The 21,206-nt window shown below is 41.9% G+C and overlaps 1 protein-coding gene across 2 annotated transcripts in view; it reads left to right on the top strand.

Annotated features, from left to right (window-relative positions):
* The first annotated feature begins 4,524 nt into the window (after positions 1-4,524).
* Dhx35 (DEAH-box helicase 35) overlaps positions 4,525-21,206 on the top strand; it is a 48,513-nt gene continuing 31,831 nt past the window's right edge. The window contains exons 1-8 of one of the 2 annotated variants that reach the window (XM_090352356.1): positions 4,525-4,586; positions 9,625-9,758; positions 11,703-11,795; positions 14,212-14,289; positions 16,275-16,379; positions 17,551-17,612; positions 18,383-18,452; positions 19,619-19,678. In XM_090352356.1, the coding sequence (XP_090208482.1) occupies positions 4,547-4,586; positions 9,625-9,758; positions 11,703-11,795; positions 14,212-14,289; positions 16,275-16,379; positions 17,551-17,612; positions 18,383-18,452; positions 19,619-19,678 (642 nt within the window). In that variant the 5' untranslated portion in view covers positions 4,525-4,546. The remainder of the gene's footprint in view (positions 4,587-9,624; positions 9,759-11,702; positions 11,796-14,211; positions 14,290-16,274; positions 16,380-17,550; positions 17,613-18,382; positions 18,453-19,618; positions 19,679-21,206) is intronic. The other variant, XM_090352357.1, reaches the window with a different exon arrangement.

The following is a 21,206-nucleotide window of genomic DNA, read 5'->3' on the forward strand; positions in this document are numbered from 1 at the left end:
CAGTGGCAGGCAATGTAACTGGTTTCTACAGCCTGCTAATCAGGATCAGTATAGTTGTGGAATCTTGTTTTTGTCTTATTCACTTGGACAGACAAAAGGAAGAGAGTTAACCCATGGCTTCCTCTTTCTGGCAGGCTAGAACAGTAGAGCTCTATAATAGGACAGGTATTGCCTGTGGTGTAGAATGCTGCTGTATTGTGATCCGGACCCAGAGTACTCTTGTAGGTTTTCATGCATGCTGCAAGTTTCCTGGCCCTGGCCAGGTTATGTGTTGGGTTTGTGAAGCAGATATGTAGAAAATGGTCTGTATTTGCCTGCGAACAACTCTGACTATAAATAATATGGGTTAAGCCTCAAGTAAACTTACTGTTATCTGAAGCATTCTGATTCTTAGCCTTTTTCTGTGCACAGCCTTAAACTCTCATGGTAATGTAGTAGACAGCTTTACAGGCTAGATAGCTCTTGCCATTTTTTTTTTTTTTTTTTTTTTTGTCAGTCATGGGGCTTGCGCTCTGGGCTTGGGCAGTGTCCATGAGCTCTTCAGCTCAAGGTTATTGTTCTGCACCTTGAACCACAGCACCACTTCCTCTCTTACCAATTTTTGTGTGTATGCACTAGTATCAGGGCTTGAACTTTGGTCCTCATGCTTGAGCCATGCCTCCACTTGTAGCTTTTTGCTGGATAATTGGAGATAAAAGAGTTTCGTGGATTTGAGGATTTGTCTGAGCAGTCCTCAGATCTGTTTCCTCAGTAGCTAGGATTACAGGTATGAGCCTCCAGCACCCAGCATGGTATTCAATTTTTAGATGGAGCTGAGATTCGGATTAAATAGCATGTTCAAGATCCTGTGACTGGTCACATGTCAACATTTGGTGACACAAGAACTTAAAGTTTCCAGATTCCAAGTGTAGGACTGCATGAGGTGACTGCTTCTCTGCATGGAATAGGGAGGCTTTAGAGCATTTTCCTTGACTAGCAGCAGTGTAGTGGCGATGGGAAAGCGGAACCTTAGCCTCAGGTACAGATGGAGGTGCAGAGCCATAATTTGTGTGATCGTGCAATGTAATCCCATTTGAAAATTTTACCCTCTGTTCTGTGGATTACACGTAATCCACTTTTTACATGTTAATAGGATTACACGTAAAAAGTAAGCTGACACAAGGTTTCTCACTAGGGCAAGTACCAAACCTGTCACTTGCATACCTGACCACATTGGCTTGTCTCAGAGAGCAGGACTCAAAAACCATTCTCTGAAAGTATTGCCAACAATTAGAAATCAGAACTAGAAGTTACGTGGAATCTCAAGAAAATAGTGGTCTCATCTCAGAATGAGCAAAACTTTTCTAGAACTAAAGTCTGGAAAGTATCACCATGGCTCAGTTCCCTCAAAGTGACATCTGAGAACCACCTGCATCAGAGTGTGCTGGGTATCTAGGGATACCTGGATGTGTAGTTCAGTGGCAGAGCGGATACTTAGCATATGCAAGGCACTACCCCCCTTATCCCCCGGTGTTGATTACTGGCTCTAATCCCAGAGAAGAGGAGGGCCAGTGAAAGAGACTATATACTTAAAAGATGTTTGTCACCCCTCCCTGGGAGAAAACTACTTCTCCATCCATTTGACTTGGCTATAAATATTTCAACATTTACCTCTACTTTTTTTTTCTTTCTGATGTTGGGAATCAAATCCGGAACCTCATAAATACTAGGCAAGTACTCTGTCATTGTCATCACCATCCAGTATCTTGTCTCTAAAGGACAACTCACTTAAAAAACAAAACAAAACAAAGCAAACTACTATATCACTATCAACACTAAACAACTGGGATAAGTTCTTGTCAATGTACAATAAATATTCATTGATCAAATTCAATTTTGTTTGTTTTATTTTTCTCATGAAGTTTTGTTTTGTGTTAGAGATCCATACAGATTCAAGATTGACTTGGTTAGATTACAGATGACATTTCTTTTTTTTTAAATTTTTCCATTTTATTTATTTATTTATTTATTTATTTACTTATTTATTTCCAGTCCTAGGCTTGAAGTCAAGGCCTGGGCACTGGCACTGTCCTTGCCTTTCTTTCTTTCTTTTTTTTTTTTTTTTTGGTGGTCCTGGACTTGGGCTCAGGGTATGGGCACTGTCCTTGGGTTTTCTTAAGGCTAGCATTCTACCACTTGAGCCACAGCACCACATCCAGCTTTTTCTGTATATGTGGTACCAAGGAATTGAACCCAGGGCTTCATGCATGCTAGGCAAGCACTCTGCTACTAAGCCACATTCCCAGCCCTGGGTTGACATTTTTATAAAACAAGGAAAGAATTGATTGGCACTCCTGCCTTCACAGGCAGAGGGGTTGGGGATGATCTCTTATGGGACTTAACAAGAACGAACTAAGGACAAGCCATGTAAACTGTATGTTACATGACTGAAATTCAAAAGTAGGGGTGCAAAAAAGGAGTCAGGCATGAAGCCCAAAGTGCATGTTGTGGTATCATACACATTTCATGTAGGTTTATGTGTAACTTTAAGCTTGCCAGTAGCTGAGCAAGCAAGTAACCTGTTGCATCATTCAGTGTCCCCGCAATTAAGTATGTCCAGGTACAGGATGAATAATTATTCCTGATACTAGATGGATGTAAAAGTTTCTTACAGAGATCTTAGTAATGTCCCAGTTTTGAGACAGTTTCCAGAATGCACCTCACAGATGTAAGGAGGGTTCCATCTCAAATACACTCCATACTCACATATCTTAGGCTAACCCCATGCAGATTCCTCTAGCTGCTGAGTGTCTTCCCGGTATATCTCTCCTTACTTTTCCTTATGCTAATACAATGTGAATGCCATTACTGGTGTGCAAGCCAGTGAACCATGCATGTTTACATGGCTACAACAGTTGCAGAGGTTGAACTTTAGGTTCTCTGGGAAATTCTGGTTGAGTTCTGAAAACCAGTTCTGAAAAAGATGGGCTTTTCATTTTGGAGGCAGCTATCTGGTCCTGCTTCCTGGAGCCTATCCAAGGGTATAACTTTAATTTTTTTTTTTCTGGAAAGCTAATGCTCTAGCACATGGATGCATGCATGAATGGTTGTCACTGGACATATCCACAAGAAGATGTGGCAGCTGGAAGTTGACATGGTCATCATTCGGAAGTGCCATGTATCTCAGTACAACATGATTCTACCTCAAGAATTTATTTGGTTATTGCAATGAATGAACTCCAGGAAATGGGGGGGGGGAATAATTTATTGTCGAAGTAGAAGTATAACTCAGGTGATAAAAGTGTCCTCAGTGCCAGGTATAGTGGTGTATACCTGTAATACCGTACTTAGGAGGCTGAGGCAGAAGAGACTAGAATGTGATGCTAGCCTGTGCTACATAGTGAGACCTCTCAAATGTTTTTAATTTTGAAATAAGTACTTTAGACATTACTTGCTGAAAATAACCAGGAAGACAAAGAGTAAATTGAGACCATTTCTAGTTTATAACAATTCCACATTCACCAGCATATAGGTTATTACATAGGTATTTAATAGGGGAAAATGCTGTGATTTCTATATATGTATATATTCATATCAGATATATCAGATATATACACATTTGAAAAGGCACTAAGGGCAAGTGGAAATGAATGTGAATGTGACATATTTTCCTTGTTCTTAAGCAGTTTTGGTGTAATAACAGATTGACAATATTTCAATCAAATAATTATAAAAGTGAGCATACACGTTCTGTATGTAGAGAGGAACCGCTTAAGAATGACTGAATTTAGATTAGTCCTAGAGCTGACCCTTAAAGGATGGATAGGGATTAATACGTATTGAATTTTATTTTCAGTATTAAAGTCATCAAGGAGATAACTGGAAAATGAAAGCATGTATGCAGGAAAATTCAGCCTTCCTCCTCCCTCCCCATTTGATGCGAGTGAGTTGGAAATACCAGGGATGTTTTGCATTATGCTAGGGATTTTACACTTAATACCTGTGTTATCTCATGTAATACCTTTTAAAATCTCATTTAATGAACTTAGATTAGTTGTCATCTAGGAGCCAGTAGGTGGCCAAGCAAAGACTGCAAATTAAGACTACGCGTCTCCAAAGTCTTTACCTGGACATAACTATATTCTCTCAATGCAGCATTTTTCTTCACAGTTTAGAAAGGTACAGATTCCAGAACTTCATAGTGCCTTACAATGAGTAAGGATTTCTCTTACTTATGATACTATTGTTAGGCCGCTGCGCGTCGTCAGGGCCTGCGGACCCCTCACAAATGCGATTAAAGGAGAATCGGTCACTCAGAGAGAGCAGGTTAACGGGAAGCGGCCTACAGAGCTCCACCATGGCGGGCTGGTCACGTGAACCAAGGGGGCGGGGCCACCGTTCCACGATCACGTGGCCCTGAGGGGCGGTGCCGCGGGGGGGCGTGGCCTCCAAGGCTTTCGATTCGCCCGGGGCCGCCAAGCTCCTCGCGGCGCCACGCCCCCTGTCCTCCGCGGGCGTGGCGTGCGACGGCGGGGGTGGGGCCTTCCTGGTGACCTTTCACCCCAGCATGGCTGCGCCCTTGGGACCCGTGAAGTTCTGGCGACCCGGTAAGGCCCGCGGAGGAACGCTGTGCAGCTGCGGCCATGCGCCGGGGGCCTGCGGGCGCGCTTGCAGGCTGGACGTCGGCGGGCCGGCCGCCGCAGGCCTCCCTCGCTCCCCACTCAGGCCCCTACGGTCTGGACGCGCGCTCCCCGCCTGGGCGGCGTTCTCCGCGGTGCCGGCCCCGGTCCGGGTCCGGGTCCGGGTCCGGGTCCTCCCCATCCCGGGAGGTGGCAAGGCCTGCAGCGTGCCCGCGTGCCCGCCCCGGGCCCCGTGGGGCCTGACCGGCTCAAGGGCTCAGACCCGAGGTCAAGCTTTGGAGCCCCGGGGCCCGGGCTCGGAGCTTGGGCTCTGCCTCCCGGCAGGGTGGGCATCCCCAGCTGTGGGAAGCTCGCCCTGAGTGCCCGGGCGCACGAGGGGCGCCTCAGCAGGGACTCGACAGCTAGCCCCGGGCAGCCCTTGCCCACCCCGAAGGGCTGCCGGAAGGCCGGCTACGTTGTGTGCCCCTTCTTCCTTCTCAGACTAACCTTGGTCACTACTACAGAATGCTGGTGTGTTTGTTTTGGCCTGCACGAATTAGCTGTTAATGAGCACCTGTCTGCACACATACAGACCGTGCTAGGTGCAGTATACTTCTTCCTTGTCCCTCAATTTGTGTAAAAAAAGAAAAAAGAAAAACCCTTAGGTTTCCTAAGAGTTACCAGACTCCCCCTCTTCCCTTTTTGTTTTAAACCGCTTGTGCCTCTGTAGGTATGGATGTGCAAGGTGTTGTGCAGCAGAAATGAAATGAGAGCAGCAAGGAACGCTTTCAATATTTTAGAATGGTTTCTGGAAGTTTTTTGTTTTTTTTTTTTGGTAAGTCATGGGCCTTGAACTCTGAGCCTGGGCCCTGTCCCTGAGCGCTTCAGCTCAAGGCTAACGCCCTACCCCTTTAGTCATGGCCCCACTTCCCATTTTCTAGTGATTAATTGGAGATAAGAGGCTCACGTTACTTTAGTGCCTGGGTTGGCTTTGAACTGCGATCCTCAGGTCTCATGGTGGTGTGAGCCACCGTGCCCCGCCATGGTTTCTCCAAGTTCTGACACAAGCCATGGGGGAGACAAACCCAAGCAAAGGATATGCTTAATTCTTACTTATTTGATGGCACTGAATTTTAACTCAGGTTTGTGCTTGCTAGGCAGGTACTCTACCACTTGAGCCACATTCCCAAGCTCTTTATTTTATTTTCCAGGTAGAGTCTTGCACTTATGGCCCCTTTTGTAGCTGAGAATACATTTGTCCTGGCACCTTCAGCTTGTTGGTTGAAATGGGGATCTTAGTAATATTTTGCCTGGCCTGGCCTGGCCTTCAATCTCAGTCCTCCTAATATATTTAATAGCTGAGATTACAGGTATTTGCCACATGTCTGGCTGCTTAATTTCTTTTTTTAAGCCTGTAGTTTCTCTTTTCGTGATAGTTTTGTGATAATGCACTTCTATACATCACTTTTCTATCCTAAGTCCTATTTGCAACAGAAACTAAGATCACATTAGGTAATGAGTTACCTTTTATTTATTCAAGCATTTAGGTCAAAATGGTTTAGTAAAGGTCTAATAACTTGTTGAAAATAGACCAAGAAGCTACTCTGGAATTACTGTAAGAGTTCTGTTACTTAGCTCATTTAGAGTATACTTATTGAACCTCTCTCTCTTTTTTTTTTTTGCCAGTCCTGGGACTTGAACTCAGGGCCTGAGCACTGTCCTTCAGCTTCTCAAGGCTAGAGCTCTACCACATGAGTCACAGCACCACTTCTGGCTTTCTATATATGTGGTACCACGGAATCACACCCAGGTCCTTGTGCGTGCTAGGCAAGCACTCTACCACCAGGCCAAACTCCCGGCCCTGAACCTCTGTTTCTGTAGTCAAGGGACAAATTGTGTATGGGCAGGGCTCTGCACTAAAGATGCTCTCTTTGTGAATTGAATGTGATGTTAGATATCCATTAGAAGAGATTAGAGGCAGAATAAGATGGTAGAAAAGAATATGAGTTTAGGAGTCAGGCCTGCAGTGCCCACCTTGATACATTATCACTAACTTGGTGACTAGACAGAATTACTTAGGTGCTCAGTCTTGCTTACTCCATTGAAACTGCATAACAAGATTGTTTTGAGGATTAAGTGAGAATAATACATGAAAGACTTGGCACTAGATACATAGCTGTTATAATTACATGGAAGTAAAGAAGAGGGAGGGAAAAGATGCAATGTGTAGACAAGAAATATTTCATAAAGATAATACTATTTTTTTTGAGTGAACTTTTTGTTTCATGGCAAAGGGTGCAGCATGAAGAAAGGCAGAATATGCTTGAAGAATGTCCAAAAAGCCAAAATAATTGAGTAATGAAATGGTGTTATGTGGTGTTATGTGGTGTTATGTGATGTGGTAAGATGTATTTTAGAGGCGTGGCAGGCAATGAAGCTCAAAAATAGGGTAGAGTCTCAATGAAAGGACCCAGAGGAAAGTTAAGGGTTTTAAACTTCAGTGTGTTTAAGAGGAATATTAAATGGCTAGCTTTTGCTTCAGGGAGATAACCATAGCAGTGGAATACTGAAGAGCATCCCAGAGGGTGCTGCTGAGTCCTGGAGGGATGCTGAGAGGTGGGCCCATCAGGTATTTTAAGAGGCAGCTATGAGAGGAGGTGAAGTGAGTAGTATAATATATTAATATTGTATGTCTTGCCTGAGATGGGCAGATAGATTTACTTATTTGTCGTTTATTGGTACTAGATTTGGGGGTGTCAGTGCCTGAGATTTTTCTAGAAAAAGCTTTTACTTCCTTTGCTAGCACTCACAGATCAGAAGGGACTGTCCCTTTTCATTTGCTCATACCACTGTTTAATGGTTGCTGACTCTGTGCCTTGCAGAATAGTTTTGCCTTGACCCATAGTAAGAAATTTACTATAATATAACCACACATATAGAACAGAAATAGTACTGAGGATTGAATCCTGGGTCTCAGTACACTCGTACTCTGCTTAGCTGCACCAGTTTCTGTTTTCATTATTTAAAAACTCTGGGGTGGTCCACAACCCCAAGTCTCTTTACTACTCACATGTGGAAAAGATGTATTGTCACCAGCCTTGTTTCACATTGGAGAGATGAAGATGTTCTTTACTCCCTTCAGCAGAGAGTATGTTACTAATGGAAAATCATTAAACAAAACAGTGCTGTGGCAGGTGAACAGAGAGAAAGCAGCTCCAATGTTCTGGTTTAGCTGAATGAAGTCTTGTAAGGCGGGGGTAAGCTCTGTATTGGTTGACAGCAGCTGTTCTTGCACTAGAGGACATAGCAAGAGTAAGCTGGGTCTGGAGGATGGCCTACTGGTACAGTGCTTGCCTAGCATACCCAAAGTCCTGAGTTCGATTCCTTGGTACTACATATACAGAAATGCTGGAACTGATGCTGTGGCTCAAGTAGTAGAGTGCTAGCCTTGAGAGAGCTTAAAGGCAGTACCCAGGCCCTGAGTTCAAGCCCCAGCTTGGAAAAAAAAAAAAATAAGACTAAGCTGTGCTGAACTGGGCTGTATAATAGACAAGGAAGGGACAGGGTAATGAAAGCAAGCCTTGGGTGTTATAAACCAAGGTATGGAAGGAAATAGAAGAGCTTACAGGAGTGTTGTTAAAATACTCTAGGCATCAGGGAATAGTCTGTGATGTTTTAAAGAGTAACAAATTCTGGGGCTGGGAGTTTGGCCTAGTGGTAGAGTGCTTGCCTAGCATGCACAAAGACCCAGGTTTGATTCCTCAGTACCACATACATAGAAAAAAGCTGGAAGTGGTGCTGAGGCTCAAGTGGTAGAGTGCTAGCCTTGAGAAAGTCCAAGGAGAGTGCTCAGACCCTGAGCCCAAGCCTAGGACTGGCAAAAAAAAAAAAAAAAGAAGTAACAAATTCTGGTCAGAAACAGAGCAGAAGAGGATAAAATGTTCTGTGCTATTGTGTTCTTGTTAAAGCTCACAAGGATTTATCAAGAAGTAAGTTTGGTAAGAGGAGAAAGGGAAGGAAATCTTTGATCCCAGGCTTGTTCCAGCTTTTTCTCTCTCTCTTTCTATCATTCATTTTTTCTTTCTTTCATTTATTCATTGTTTTATCTTGAGATACAGAGAGATTGAATCAGGAGGCTTTATTAGAAAGCTGATGACTGTGGGTGAGCATGTCCCCCTCTCCCCCCAAATTTATATCCTGCAGTAGACTATATAATACAGTTAGGAAACTGAGTCATGAGGGTAGTAAAAAGAGGAAGAAACAATCTCAACAGACCAGATCAACTTTAATGGAGAGGGATACCATGGTGACCTGAGGAGAGTCAGGAGATAGGAGTTATGGCACAATGGCGGCAGGGGTGGAGGAGCCTAAATCAGGTCATGGTTAGAGGGCAGGGTCACAGGAAGCACGGGAGTTCAGAAACTTGTGAGTTCATGGTACAGGTCTGGCAGGTCTGGGAACCTGTTTTTCAAATCCCCACCCTGCTTCTAGGAGTTCAGGGTCTGTTGCCTGGAGGTGGGGAAGTGGGATTTCACCTCTGAAAATTTTCTGAAACTCCCCATCATCCTCCAAGGTGCGACTCCAGGGGTGTAAAGGTGCAGAAGTGAGAGGAGAAGAAGCCTTTGTGTCCCGGGTTCTAATTTCCTTTGTACCTGGTGCTGTAGTAGCTAGAGCTCAGTAATGGCCTGTTAGGTTTCTTTGACTTTTGTTAGAGATTTGACAATGCACAGTTCTGGGCACCAGTGGCACTCTGCAGCAGGATTGTCGTCTTTGTTGATGGCCCAGAGTCTTTAGGAAAGACTTTGTCTTTTCACAGGTATTTTCCCAGCTTTTTCTATGTATGTTGTAATACTGAGGAATAAAACCAGGGTCTTTGTGCATGGTAGGCAAGCTTTCTACCACTAGGCCAAACTCCCAGCCCTTGAAACTTGTTCCTTTTTCCTACTTTTGTATTTGAAAATTTATAACCTTTATATATTTCCCTGCTCATCACTTGAGAGTCTTAAAAAGTCCATTTCTCCTGCAGGTACAGAGGGCCCAGGAGTCAGCATCTCCGAAGAGAGACAAAGTGTTGCTGAAAACTCCTCAACAACTGTTGTTTACAACCCTTATGCTGCTCTTTCCATAGAGCAGCAGAGACAGAAGCTGCCTGTGTTCAAGGTATGTGCAGCCATACATGTCTGCTCATCCCTGGGCTTTCCTCAAGGCTAGAGCTCTACCACTTGAGCCACAGCACCACTTCCAGCTTCTTTTTTCTATGTATGTGGTACCAAGGAATTGAACCCGGTCTTCATGCATGCTAGGCAAGCACTCTACCACTAGTCCAAACTCCCAGCCCCAGTTCTTAAGATTTTTTTTTTTCCCCACTAGATGCTACCTTTTAGAAGACAGAAAGAATAGGAATGGCATTGTTTCCTCCTATTTGTTTCTTCCACTGTTGACAATTTCAGACACACAGACAGTAGACAGAGTAGTGCAGTGAATTTCATACCCAGCTTCATTTTATCCTCAGTATGTGGGCAATCTTGACTTTCTTTGTGAAGGCATATTTCTTTAACTAAGAAAAACTGGGAATTGAGGTTGCTTTCTGCTGAGACAGAGATGAGATTTTTCATATGAGTTCCAGAAGCTCTGTTGTTTGACTGGCCTCATCCCATCCTTCTCAGCCTCACCACACTGTTGGCGTGGCATCAGTGAGTGGTGACGAGACAGGGAGCAGGAGGCAGTGTTTGTCTTCAGTATCAGCCAGGTGGTAATAGAATACCTTCATTACCTCTAGACCACCGGTCGTGACTGTAATCAGTGATGGTTACAGACAACACTTTCTGAAGCTAAGTAGAGAGGGCATTGCATTTATCTGTGGGTTTTCTTTTAGCTTCTGAAGCAGTCTTTTAACTCAACTGCGTGGGGAAATGAGGTTCAGATGGAATGTACATGGAACCCCTGAGTGCTTTATCATGAACTTGGACTTAGAGGTTCAAATGAAAGCATGTGCTTTCTTTTTCTGGGATTTTTTATTAACAGGAAGATCAGTGAAAACCCTTAAAATTAGATAATATATACATGTTGTGTAAAGTTCAAAGTTCTCCTTTGTATGCATGTTCTCCAGCCTTCCTGTTTCCCTGGACACAGCCCTGTTGGCACTTTTCTGTCTTGTTGTTGTTCCCCAGAGATGGCTCACATATAAGCAAGTATAGGTATATTTGTTCTTTGAAACTTCAAATACTATTTGTCATTCACACATTCTATAATTTGATTTCTTTCCTTCTATGTTAGTATAGATAGACTTCTTTTCTTTTTGGGCCTGTGTGCTGAAGGCTGGTGTTCACTTTAGCTGCAGCTAACCATGTTTGGCTTTTTAGTAGTTAATTGGAGATAAGAGTCTCACAGACTTTCCTGCCTGGGCTGGCTTTGAACCACGATCCTGAGTTCTCAGCCTCCTGATTGGCTAGGATTACAGATGAGAGGGACATTTGTTCCTTTTAATTGCCATGAGTTATTCCTTTGCAGTATCTTATGATTGAATTGACCAAGCATATCTGATGAAGATTTAGGTTGTTTGGAGTTTTGGCTGTTGTAAATCATGTAATGTATACACATACATATACATACACATATACACATCTCTGTCTATACTTTATATTAATGTGTCTGTAGTGTAACTGTTTATAAGTGAAAATCGATTAAATCAAAGAGTTGGCTTATTTTGCTGCTTGCAGGTACATAGCGCATATTGACAACCAAAAGTAATTGGGAGTTGGAAGTACATTTTGATGATTCTTTTTTTTCTTTTGCCAGTCCTGGGCTTGAGCTTAGGGCCTGAGCACTGTCCTTGGACTTTCTCAAGGCTAGAGCTCTACCACTTGAGCCTCAGCACCACTTCTGGCTTTTTTCTATGTATGTGGTACTGAGGAATCGAACCCGGGTCTTCATGCATGCTAGGCAAGCACTTTAACCACTAGGCCAAACTCCCGGCCCATTTTGATGATTCTTTTAAAAATATACTTCTCTTTGTAAACAACTTATTTTTCAGTGTTAAAAGTATTCTTTGTTTAGGTCTTCGGAGGCAGAACATGGCTATTTATAATGTATATTCTTTTCCAGCTTAGGAATCATATCTTATACTTGATAGAAAATTATCAGACTGTGGTGATTGTTGGAGAAACAGGATGTGGGAAGAGCACGCAGATTCCTCAGGTGAGTGGGCATTGAGCAGAGTGGGCACTTAGCTGGTAGAAATTTCCTTACTATGTGTTTAAGGTCTCCTTTCAGTAAATAGTGTACCTCAGATTTTTAAAATTAAACCTTTAGGACTTACAGTTTCCTTGATTTTATTTTTTTTTTAGCACAAAAGTTGGCAGTTATTTTTAATTTGTTGTAATTCTAAAATTGTAATGGAATACCCATTCTCTGAAAGGAACAATGACATTCATTCGGGGAGGTGTAATTATGCCTTTTGTTCTCAAGTAATTACAGTTGAAGAAACCTGGGGGTCCAGTGAACTGCTGTAGCTACAAGTAAATAGTTGCTATTATAGAATTATGAATTGCTGTGGAAGAGACTTTTTACCAGGAACAATCATACCTGGTGTGGGTAGGAGTGGACAGAAAGGTCAGGAAAGACGTTGAAGAAGAAATGACATTTGAAATAGACCTTGGATAATTTGTGGGAGTCCAGTGGGAAGACAGTCTTTTGCAGTGAATATTGTGAGTAGTGTGGAGAAGGGTAGGGTGAAGGCAGAGCATGCCTTGAGGCCCTGACTTGACTCATGAAAGATGGTAGTTAAGGAAAAGAATTGAAGGTTTTTCTTCCCTTTTACAAAAATAATTTGTTTTCAAGTATAATGTGTTATGCCCAAGTCTCAGGATGACCACCAAGAGACCACTGAGAGTCAGACGTTCCGAAATGCAAAAGCAAGGCTTTATTCAGGCGGGCTGTCAGCTCGGGCTTGGTCCTACACTCCCATACAGCGGGAGCCTAGGTGAAGCCCTGAACAGCTTTTCTACAGGGCTTTTAAAGGCAAAGACTACAGATTTACATCAACACAGCAATCAGCTATTGGAGTGAGATAAGGTAGGGGTTAGGGACAGTTCAGGGTAAGTGGGAGCTAAGGGAGATTCCCATGCCAGTAGAGTCCTAATAAGCTGTCTGAGGGTAGTTTTATGGTTTTCGAAAACAAATGCCATCCCTTGAATTTACACGAGTTCTGGTTAATTTTAACACAGACAGGTCAGTTCCTGGGACTTAATGGCACCACAATTCTGTTTCTTTAATTTTGTGCACTTTTGGGTCACTCACAGTTTACATAAACAACAAGATGGTTGCTGCTTCAGAATGGGGGCGCTTTTTTAGCTCTTCAAATGTACATCTAGGATGGTACCTGTGTCACAACTGTACAGCTTGATTTGTCTTCACAAGGGAACATACCTGTGTACCAGCACTGAGATCAAGACAAGAACGTATTTACCGCATGATGTCCTGATAGGTGCAGGAGGTAGGGACCAGATAGTTAAGAAAAGCTACTGGCAGCCTTAGACATTTAGGGGGCAGGAGCAGGAAGAAGACTTCTGAATATTTCCAGAGTATATTTTTTCCAAATATCTGGTAGCCTCTCATGGCGGGTTCTTCCTTTTTCCCAGAAACTCAGTTTTCTTTCTCTCACTGTGCTGAGCTTGTTGGGAAGCTAAATTTGATTTATGACCTGGTAACACTGGAAAGGCTGAGGCTCTAAACATAAATGGAACAGCTTTTTCTGAACAAACTTTTGCTAGAGTTATTATCTTTTCTTAGGAAACATAACCATTGAAACACTGAACACTTACCAGTTTTGAAATTTCACAAATTACATCTGGAATCCAGATGATATTTTTTGCTGGTTCTGTCAAAACAATGGGCTGTGAAAATATGCTCTTAAACCAGTTTGTACTAGTACTGTTGGAAGGCTAAACTTGGGATCCCTTTAGCTGCATGGAGCACCAAGATAGGATTTGCCACTGACTGTGATCTTAGGCGCTCCATGACACCCACTCTGTTAGCACTGCACTCACTGCATCATTTAGTTTCTTCCTTACAGAAATCTTAAGTATGCAACAAAAGACTGAATCACACAGGGCGTTGATGTGATTCGTTCCATGGACAGGTTCTATTTCTATGGAAATTATTTTTCTTTCATCTAATATTCTACCTAGGAGATGAACTTCATGCTTGTAAGTGTTTGCTTTTGAGTGATAGGATTGTGTTCTGGTTATGTGTCAGGGCTTTGGTTTGTTGAATTCCATTTATTAGATATTTACCGGCTTCTTCAGCCAGGCTGTATGTATCTCTCTGGTCCCTCATCTATACATGGCTGATGCTGCTATGTCTTCCTTATAGAAGCATGGGGAATGACCTATAAGGCATTCAGTGCAGTCCTCAGCACTTAGGAAGATATCCACTGAACCTTTGCTTAGTGAGACTCCCATCTGAACAAATAAGCCAGATGTCATGGTACAAACTATCATTCCAGCTATACAGGAAACATAGACAGAAAGATAGAAAACAAGCCTAGTCTAACAACAGAAACAACAGCAGCAACAACAAAAAGATATGTACTGAGATATGATTTTGCTTGCAGTATCTGGCAGAAGCTGGCTGGACAGCCGAGGGAAGAGTAGTTGGGATAACCCAGCCTCGAAGGGTAGCTGCTGTAACAGTAAGTTTTTGCTGAGATTCTTCCTGTGTTTTGTTTTCTTTTGTTTTCTATTTCCTAAAAACTGCAAATGAGTAGAAGTTGTGCCTTAAAAATTTAGTTTAAAAGAACAGTGAAGTAAATTTTTATAAATGGGTATCTCTACATTATAAGCATTTAAAGAAAGCCCTAAGGAAGAAAAAAGAAAGTAAATCGATTTTAAGCCTCTCCCCCCAATGTTCTAGCACAAGCATTGTACACATTTGTGAACCTCATTTCAAAGTTCTCTTTAAGATAAAGGCAAGTGTCTGGCTGGTTGGACAAAATAATTGTACATAATAATTATATATTTATTTGTGTTGAATCTAATAAGAGGAAGCTGAATGAAAATATGAGTAAAGTCTGAAGTTTGAATACATGCTTGTTTATCTTAAGAGAATTTATTAAAGCTGAAAAGGAAAAAAAACCCCATAAACTCAGGGCCTGAGAACTATCTTTGGGCTTTCTCAAGGCTAGCATTCTACCACTTGAGCCACAGTACCACTTCCAGCTTTTTCTGTGTATGTTGTACTGAGGAATAGAACCTGGGGCTTCGTGCAAGCTAGGCCAATACTTTACCACTAGGCCAAATTCCTGGCCTCCCAAATTTTCTTTTCTTTTCTTTTTTTTTTTTTTGTTGATTGTAGGGCTTGAAAATGTTACTTATTAATCATACTATGTTACAGTTCCTGTTACAGAAGAAGAAATTTTCCTTTTGTGTCTTCCTTAATAAAGAAACATTAATGACATTTTTTTATAGTTAACATTTTTATGTTGCTAGTACACCCTTTACTGTTTCTGTGGATTTTAGAAACTACACAGAGCCTGTCCCCAAGCTCCTATAGATTCACAACTTTCATTGAGATTTCTTATACTGCTCTTATATAGAGTCTCAATGTTTTCCAGAATCATTCACCCTCTTTATATTCTTGGTCACAGTTTTCACAGATGTTTAACCTTAATTTTATTTTCTTGTAAGCTCTTATAGACAATACACAATTCATGGTAGACAAAATCATGCTAAATAATTAATGCTGAACATCCAGTCCATTTTTTGGGATTTGGAGTATAGTGGTGTTTAGAGCTAACTCAGAACAATAGCAATAATCCTGGTAATGGGGAATTATAATCTGTAGAGATAGAGCTGTATAGGATGAATTTCTGGTTTCATAAGATGTTTTGAAAGACTACGTGGTATAGATCAGCTGTCTGATGATTGGTTCAGAGATGGCCTGCCAGAGCTGTAATTTCAAGTCACTAGGCAAAGCTACTTCTGATGTTCATGTACTCTTCAGTTTCTTAAACAGTGATGGGCAGATAACACAAAACAAGCTTGGCTGAGAGGTCTGTGTGCAGGGAGACTCTCAGTTCCTGTGCCTCGGGGTTGGTGGGCCAGAATGGCTGTATCAATAAGCTCTGTCTCAGGACATCTCCTGTGGTAGCTGTGCTCCAAACTAAGGCTCAGGAACTTCAGATAAGAGGGGTATGGGTAGGATTGAAGAGTATGTGTGCATGTGGTGGAAGGCCAGTGGATGCCTGCCTTACCTGGCTTGATGTGCTGGCTCCCTGGAAGCCCCTATTCATACCTCTTTCTCTTGACTCTAGTTATGTAGTTAGGTAGTGAATGTGCACAGTTTTATTGTCTTTTAAATTAAAATCAATGATAAACATCATTGTTTTTTAAGGTTTGCCTCCAGACCATGATATATATGTGTGATATATATATATATATGTATGTATGTATATGTATGTATCAGTTAGTACATGGAATAGCATAGTATGTATATGTGACCTGGAAACAGGATATATATGTTAGTGTATTCACACTATTCTCTCAAAAGCCTGCCCTTTGTCTCCTTCTTTGCCACTGAACTCACATACTAGTTAATGATGACCTTTAGGCTCTGTAGTACATGTTCTGTGCAATAATTTCTAAGTCTCTATTTTCAGCATGATCTTTCTTCCCAAAGGTTGCAGGGAGAGTAGCCGAGGAAAGGGGTGCAGTGCTGGGCCACGAGGTAGGCTACTGCATCCGCTTTGATGACTGCACCAGCCCACTGGCTACAAGAATTAAGGTGAAGTGCATGAACTGCTTTTGCTAGTGTGAGTGAGGACGAAGGCTATCTGGGAGGAATTAAAAGCATACTGCCCTCACTGGTGAATAGGACAGAAAAGATAGAACATCAACCTGGTTCCTAGGGATGTAAGTCTACTAGGAAGAACAGAGCTCATTGAAAGAGTCTTTGAACCTTAGTATAGAAAGAAACTCAAAAGTAACATTTCACCCTTAGTCTATAGAGGAGAAGCTTCAGGGCCTGGGAAAGTGAATGACTCACCTCTCGTGTTATGCTCCTCAGTTGTAGTGCTACCACACAGAGCTGCCTTTCCTATACACATTGTTCTTTCCCATGGACTCCCATAGATACCTAAATATAGAAATAATCCTATCAACTTAAAAGCCAGGATGAAATAAAGAAATTGATGCAGTATAGAATTCATAAATGATGTTTTCAGTAGTTGAGACTGGCCTAGTTTTACATGACAGTGAACTTTATCTCTATCTAATTTGACCTACTTGGTAATTTTAAAAGAATTATTATCAATAGTAATTAGTATATAATCAACCCAACAGAGGGTGTCTGTTGTTTAGCAGTATGCTAGAGTCAGTTGTAATCAGATAGTGCAGTAAAACAATGAACAAATGTTCTGATGAAATGAAGATAGCTTATTAGGATCACAGTTCTCTCTCGTGCAACAGAGAAAAGTTGAAAATAATCATCAATGAGCTAGATGAACAGGGGAGTGATTTGTAAACTGAGACCTTATTCCATGCTTGTATAATTTGCTGTCTTTTTTTTTTGGCCAGCCCTGGGGCTTGAACTCAGGGCGGAGGAATTGTCCTTGAGCTTTTTCAAGGCTAGCACTCTACCAGTTGAGCCACAGCACCACTTCTGGCTTTTTCTGTGTATGGATACCAAGGAATTGAACCCAGGGCTTTATCTGTGCTAGGCGATCACTCTACCACTGGGTCACACTCTGGCCCCAATTTGATATCTTTGACATGAAGGGAGTATTTATCTATGCCATCAATTATATATCTTTTTTCATGGGTTATGATTCTTAGGCTTTTTGAATTATATGTGGTAGCAACTTACAGATGCTCAATTCCTTGTGATTTTTCCCTTTTCTTCCCATGGGTGCACATGGCAGCTGGTGAACTTTTTCTAAAGCTTTGTAACTTTTTAGTTTCTTACAGATGGAATGCTGGTGAGGGAAATGATGGTTGATCCATTGCTAACAAAATACAGGTAAACATAGCTTTCCTGTGATAACTTCCCTAATGTTTCCAAGTACACAAGTAAATTGAAAAACATTTGTATTTGTAGCTGAGATTCACATATGTTTAGCTGTCCAAAGGTCTTTTCTTAACCATGGCTGTTCTGACCTTTGGCAATGGTCTCAGAATTTAAGTAGTATGCTTCTTTTTACACACAGCCCCAAACCCAGCACACAGAAATTCCTGTTACTGTTTAGACAACCTGTAAACTTGCCCTTTGTTTAAATGTTGCCTTTCTGCCCCTGTAGGGTGGTGGTGACTATAGTCATAGCATGGCTGAGAATTCACTGCTCAAGGTTTTGTTGAATGTAACAGAGACCAATTTATATCTTATCAGTCACTCTCTCCCTTCTTCTTTGTCATCCAGTATGATATGTAGCTTTGAGATTGTCCCCAAGGCTGTCTTCTGGGAGAGGATGTCCCATTTGACTGCCTGATACATGTGTGTTACAGCTATAGTCATCTCCCTCTTGAGCTTTAAGATGGTTGAGCCTTGTTCTGATATTTATGTGCTCTGTAGGGTTATATGCCACTTCAAATCAGGTATTAAATTTATTGAAGTCCACTGTGGGTGGTAGAGCTCTTTAAAGATAGCAGTCACTTTCTTCACCAAGGTATTGAGATTACCATGCTTATTGATAGGAAGTGATAACATGAGGACTGAGTACCCCTTTGCTGGGCTGGATAGCATCGTGGGGGTGGCTATTCCAGTGCTCACTGTGAGCCCCCTCTGATTCCTAGTGTCATCATGCTGGATGAAGCCCACGAGAGGACTCTGTACACTGACATTGCCATTGGCTTGCTAAAGAAGGTATGACTCCTCTCCTTGCCATTGCTTTCTGTATTTTCGTTGTGTTCCTGACTTACTGCAACACACCACTTGAGTACTCTACCACTTGAGTTATAGCTTTACTCTTAGCTTTTTAATTTTTAAAAAATTATTCTTATAAAGGCAATAAATAGAGGGGTTGCAGTTACATAAGTCAGGCAAAGAGACGTTTATTTTTGGGAAATGTCACCCCTTCCTTCGCTTTCGCCACATCGCGACTTTGTTGGTAAGTTAATTGGAGATAAAAGTCATGACAGTGGGCTCTGGTGTCGCATGCTTGTAATCCTACCTACTCAGGAGGCTGGGATCTGAGGATTGCTATTTGAAGCCAGCCTGGGCAGGGTCTTACCTGTAATTAACCACTCAAAAACTGGAAGTGATGTTAATGGCTCAAAGTGGTAACTTTGAGCAAAAGAGGTCAGGGAGTGGCTTGGCCCTGAATTCAAGCCCCATGACTGACCAAAAAAAAAAAAAAAAAAAAAGTTTCATGGGTTTACCTGCCTGGACTGGCTTAGAACCTCGTTTCTTACATTTCAGCTCAGCCTCTTGGGTAGCTAGGATTATAGGCATGAACCACCAGTGCCCAGCTTATGTCTTTGCTTTTTGACTGTTATGTATAGATTCAGGCTGTCTCAGGAGTCACGTATCAGGAAAAAAAATAGTATTATTTTCAGAGCCTAAAAGGTCCTGTATATTTTGTATTCAGCTTTTTTTTTTGTTGGTCATGGGGCTTGAACTTGATGCCTAGGAGCTGTTCCTGAGCTTTTCAGCTCAAGGCTTCTGTCCTACCCCTTGAGCCACAGCACCACTTCTGGTTTTCTAGTGGTTAACTGGAGGTAAGAGTCTCATGGACTTTTGAACTGTGATCCTCAGATCTCAGCCTCCTGAGTAGCTAGGATTACAGGAGCAAGCACAGTGCCCAGCTTTGTATACAATTTTTCTTAGCTTTGTATGTTGGAAAAGTTGTACATTTACAAAAATAGAATAATATGATGGCCCCATTTTCTTATAACTTTATTACTTGTGGTTTTGCTGATAAGCTCCCTTTCCTCCAAAAAACTTTTTCCAACACTGGGTTATTTTGAAGTAAATTTTAGGTTTCTGATTATTCCACCTATACATGTTATCATGGGTATCTTGTCTTTTAGATTCAGAAAAAGCGAGGGGATTTGCGGCTAATTGTGGCTTCAGCCACTCTGGATGCAGAGGTAAGAGCCTTCCTCTCTTTCCTCCTCCCCTGTAAACACTGGAATTTTTAGGCATAGCCTTGGGAAGTTACCTCTAGCAATCACTCATCTTTGGCAGAGTGGCTGGCCTGCCTTCTGGGGCCATCTGGTGTCCTAGATTCCACCTAATCATAGGATGCTCCTTTTTAACTGTGGGTGGAAATTAGCCTGTAATTAGCCAGGAGAGTTTATGATTACCTACTCGTCTTGTTTATCTACATGCTGTCTTTCTACATGGCAGCTTACAGCTTATGTTATTTTTACTTCTTTCAGTGTGTGAAGCTACATTTCTTAATTTATGACTGTAGCATATATGTTTAGACTTATGCAATTGGAACTTATTCTGTACACATAATCATATATATATATATATATATATATATATATATATAGAGAGAGAGAGAGAGAGAGAGAGAGAGGGAGAGAGAGAGAGAGAAAGAAAGAGAGAGAGTGTGTGTGTATGTTTGTGTGTATGTGCTGGTACTGGAGCTTGAATTCAGGGCCTTGTGTTCTTGCTTGGCCTTTTTGCTTAAGGACTACCACCACTTGAGCCATGCCTTGTGTTTTTATTGTTATTGTTGTTTTATTGTGCCTTGAACTTGGGGCCTGGGCACTGTCCCTAACTTTTGCTCAAGACTAGTACTTTACCACTTGAACCTGAACTCTACTGCTGGCTTGTTTTTTGAGAGAAGGGGAGGTGGTAATTCACGATAAAGAGTCTCATGCACTTTTCTGTCTGGCTTGGGCTGGCTTTAAACAGTGATCTTCAGATCTTAGCCTCCTGGCAAGAGCCACTGGCTCCTGACTGTTTATTAATTTTTTTCTCTTTCTTTTCTTTTCTTTTTTTTGCCAGTCCTATGGCTTGGACTCAGGGCCTGAGCATTGTCCTTGGACTTTCTCAAGGCTAGCATTCTACCACTTGAGCCACAGCACTATTTCCACTATTTCTATGTATGTGGTACCGAGGAGCCGAACCTGGGTCTTCGAGCATGCTTGGCAAGCACTCTACCATTAGGCCAAACTCCTGGTCCTGGCTGTTAAATTGTTTTGTAACTAGGTTTATATTGTTTTTCTTTCTTGATGACTTGCATTTTTAGTTCAAACAGCCATTCAACTTCACGGTTTTTGGCTACTTGCTATTAATATATGTTAAGCACCACGCTATCTGTAAGAGGTCCATACACACTCTCACTCCTTGGGGGAGGCAGAAACAAAATTAGATGTTTACTATTCAGTATTAAAGGTGCCAAGGCAGCCAGTGAAGTAGTACTTAACTTCAGCTAGCTTGGTGGTATTCAGCTAGCTTGGCGGTATCCAGTAGCTTACCCAGGAGGTGACAGTTCAGTGAATTTTGAATGATACACAATTTTGTCTTTTGGTGTTACTGAGATTTAAAAATTCACTTATTTTCATTTCTGCCTGTAGTAGTTGATATGGGTGACTTCCTGGATTTATCTTTTTGTTTGAAGTGGGAAGGTAGAGTACATTCCTCAGACTTTCCTGTTGGGGC

Source organism: Megascapheus bottae, chromosome 18 (genome assembly GCF_031878675.1).
Source record: "Megascapheus bottae isolate mThoBot1 chromosome 18, mThoBot2.hap1, whole genome shotgun sequence".
Classification (NCBI taxonomy): Eukaryota; Metazoa; Chordata; class Mammalia; order Rodentia; family Geomyidae; genus Megascapheus; species Megascapheus bottae.